At 49.2% G+C, this 2,500-nt stretch overlaps 1 protein-coding gene across 1 annotated transcript in view; it reads right to left on the reverse strand.

The window, feature by feature from the left end:
* Positions 1-2,500, reverse strand: part of gbf1 (golgi brefeldin A resistant guanine nucleotide exchange factor 1) — a 103,713-nt gene that overhangs the window by 18,598 nt on the left and 82,615 nt on the right. Inside the window, 4 exon segments of the mRNA XM_042066150.1 lie at positions 120-184; positions 703-879; positions 1,474-1,567; positions 2,093-2,329. Of these exon segments, the coding sequence (XP_041922084.1) occupies positions 120-184; positions 703-879; positions 1,474-1,567; positions 2,093-2,329 (573 nt within the window).

Here is a 2,500-nt window from a genome sequence, read left to right on the forward strand (position 1 = left end):
CTCCTAAAAGCTGGTTAGTTGTATCATTGGGTTGTTCATTCATGTCTGTTGGCCCCATCATGGCACTACCGTGTGAACAGTGACACATTGGCTGCCTGACTGACTGCTGCATCATGTACCTCTGAGATGGCGTCTCCTCCCTCTGCAGAGAGATCTTTCCATTCGGCTCCACAAAGTCCTCCACCTGAAACAGATCACACACCCCACAACATGACATCACCTGAAACAGATCACACACCCCACAACATGACATCACCTGAAACAGATCACACACCCCACAACATGACATCACCTGAAACAGATCACACACCCCACTAGTATGACATCCCTACTCATGACCACCAGAGGGCAGTATCACACCAGCTACCTACAAACACACAAACCTACATATAAACCTACATACATATAGACCTACATCCATACAAACCTACATCCATATAAACCTACCTACATATAAACCTACATATATATATAAACCTACATACATATAAACCTACATACATACAAACCTACAAACCTACATATAGATATATAAACCTACATCCATATAAACCTACATACATACAAACCTACATACATCCATATAAACCTACATCCATATAAACCATCATATCCCTTAATTATCACTGACTCTACATTACAGCTCAGGAGCTGGGTAAACGTTTACAATTAAAAGGAACACCAAATAACACACACACACACCTCGACCATGGGCTTGGGCAGCAGCTCGGCTCTGAACAGCTGCAGCATGGAGTCCATGATGTTCTTCCAGCCCTCGCGCAGGATGTCGCCATGGCGATGGGCCAGGCTGAACACCGTCTTGGCTGCAACCTGAGCCTTCAGATTACTGCCGAACACCGTGGGCAGGTTCTCCACCGACTGTGCACACACACACACACACACATGCGCACACACACGCGCGCACACACACACACACACACGCGCACACACACGCAGACACACACAGACAGACACACAGACACACGCACACGCACACACACAGACACACGCACACACACAGACACCCGCACACAGACACACACACACACACACAGACAGACACAAGCACACACACAGACACACACACACACACACGCACACATACGCAGACACACACATACACACACACACACGCACACACACACACACACACACACACACACACACACACACACACACACACACACACACACACACAAAGAAAAGGTCACATTGTGCTTCTGGTCAGCATCATGTATGGTGCATGGACAGCAGCAGGGTCAACTGTGTGAGTGAGTGTGTGTGTGTGTGTGTGTGTGTGTGTGTGTGTGTGTGTGTGTGTGTGTGTGTGTATGTGTGTATGTGAGAGTGTGGTGTGTGTACCGTTTGAGTGAGTGTGTGTGAGTGTGCCGTGTGTGTGTGTATGTGAGGTGTGTGTGTGTGTGTGTAAGCTGCGTGTGTAAGGCGCGTGTGTGTGTGATCCGCGTGTGTTACCTCGCTGCTGAGGGTGGTGAACTTGCAGAGGGAAATTATGAGGTTGTCAAAGACATCACTGAAGCCAAAGTGAGCCGAGATCATCGCACATTTCCTAAACACACACACACACAACCACACACAAAGTGAGCTGAGATCATCGCACATTTCCTAAACACACACACACACACACACACACACACACAAAGTGAGCCCGAGATCATCGCACTTTTCCTAAACACACACAAACACACACACACACAAAGTGAGCCCAAGATCATCGCACATTTCCTAAACACACACACACAAAGTGAGCCGAGATCATTGCACATTTCATAAACACACACACACAAAGTTAATACAGTTAGTGCACACAAAGATCAAACACATTAATGACAAACTCTGTCTGTGTGACTGCAGACACCTGTGTGTGTGTGTGTGTGTATGTATATGTGTGTGTGTGTGTGTGTGTGTATGTGTGTGTGTGTGTATATGTGTGTGTGTGTGTATGTATGTGTGTGTGTGTGTGTGTGTGTATATATGTGTGTGTGTGTATATGTGTGTGTATATGTGTGTGTGTGTGTGTGTGTGTGTGTGTGTGTGTGTGTGTGTGTATGTATGTGTGTGTGTTTCTGCACACCTAAAGCCAGCGATGGCCTTCTGTATGATGGTGTCGTCCAGGCTCTTGTCGAAGACGTAGGAGAGGGCGGCGATGGTGGGCCCCCAGGTCATGCTGAAGAGGTCGTGGTCGTAGCTGGCGGGCGGCGTGGCCAGGAAGAGGCCCTCGGACGTGGCGCCGCGGTGCAGCAGGACGCTCCACACGTAGTTCTCCTTCACCAGGCCCGACTGCTCGTCCGGCATCACAATCTCCTCAGTCCTGACCACACACAGCAGCAGGGACACGGTCAGGAAGAACACTCACACACACACATACAGCACAGGGAATACCCTCACACACACTCGCACGCAGCACAGGGAATACCCTCACACACACGCACAGCACAGCACCGCACCGCACCGCACAGCACAGCACAGCACAGCACGCACG

Source organism: Alosa sapidissima, chromosome 16 (assembly GCF_018492685.1).
Source record: "Alosa sapidissima isolate fAloSap1 chromosome 16, fAloSap1.pri, whole genome shotgun sequence".
NCBI classification, from domain to species: Eukaryota; Metazoa; Chordata; class Actinopteri; order Clupeiformes; family Clupeidae; genus Alosa; species Alosa sapidissima.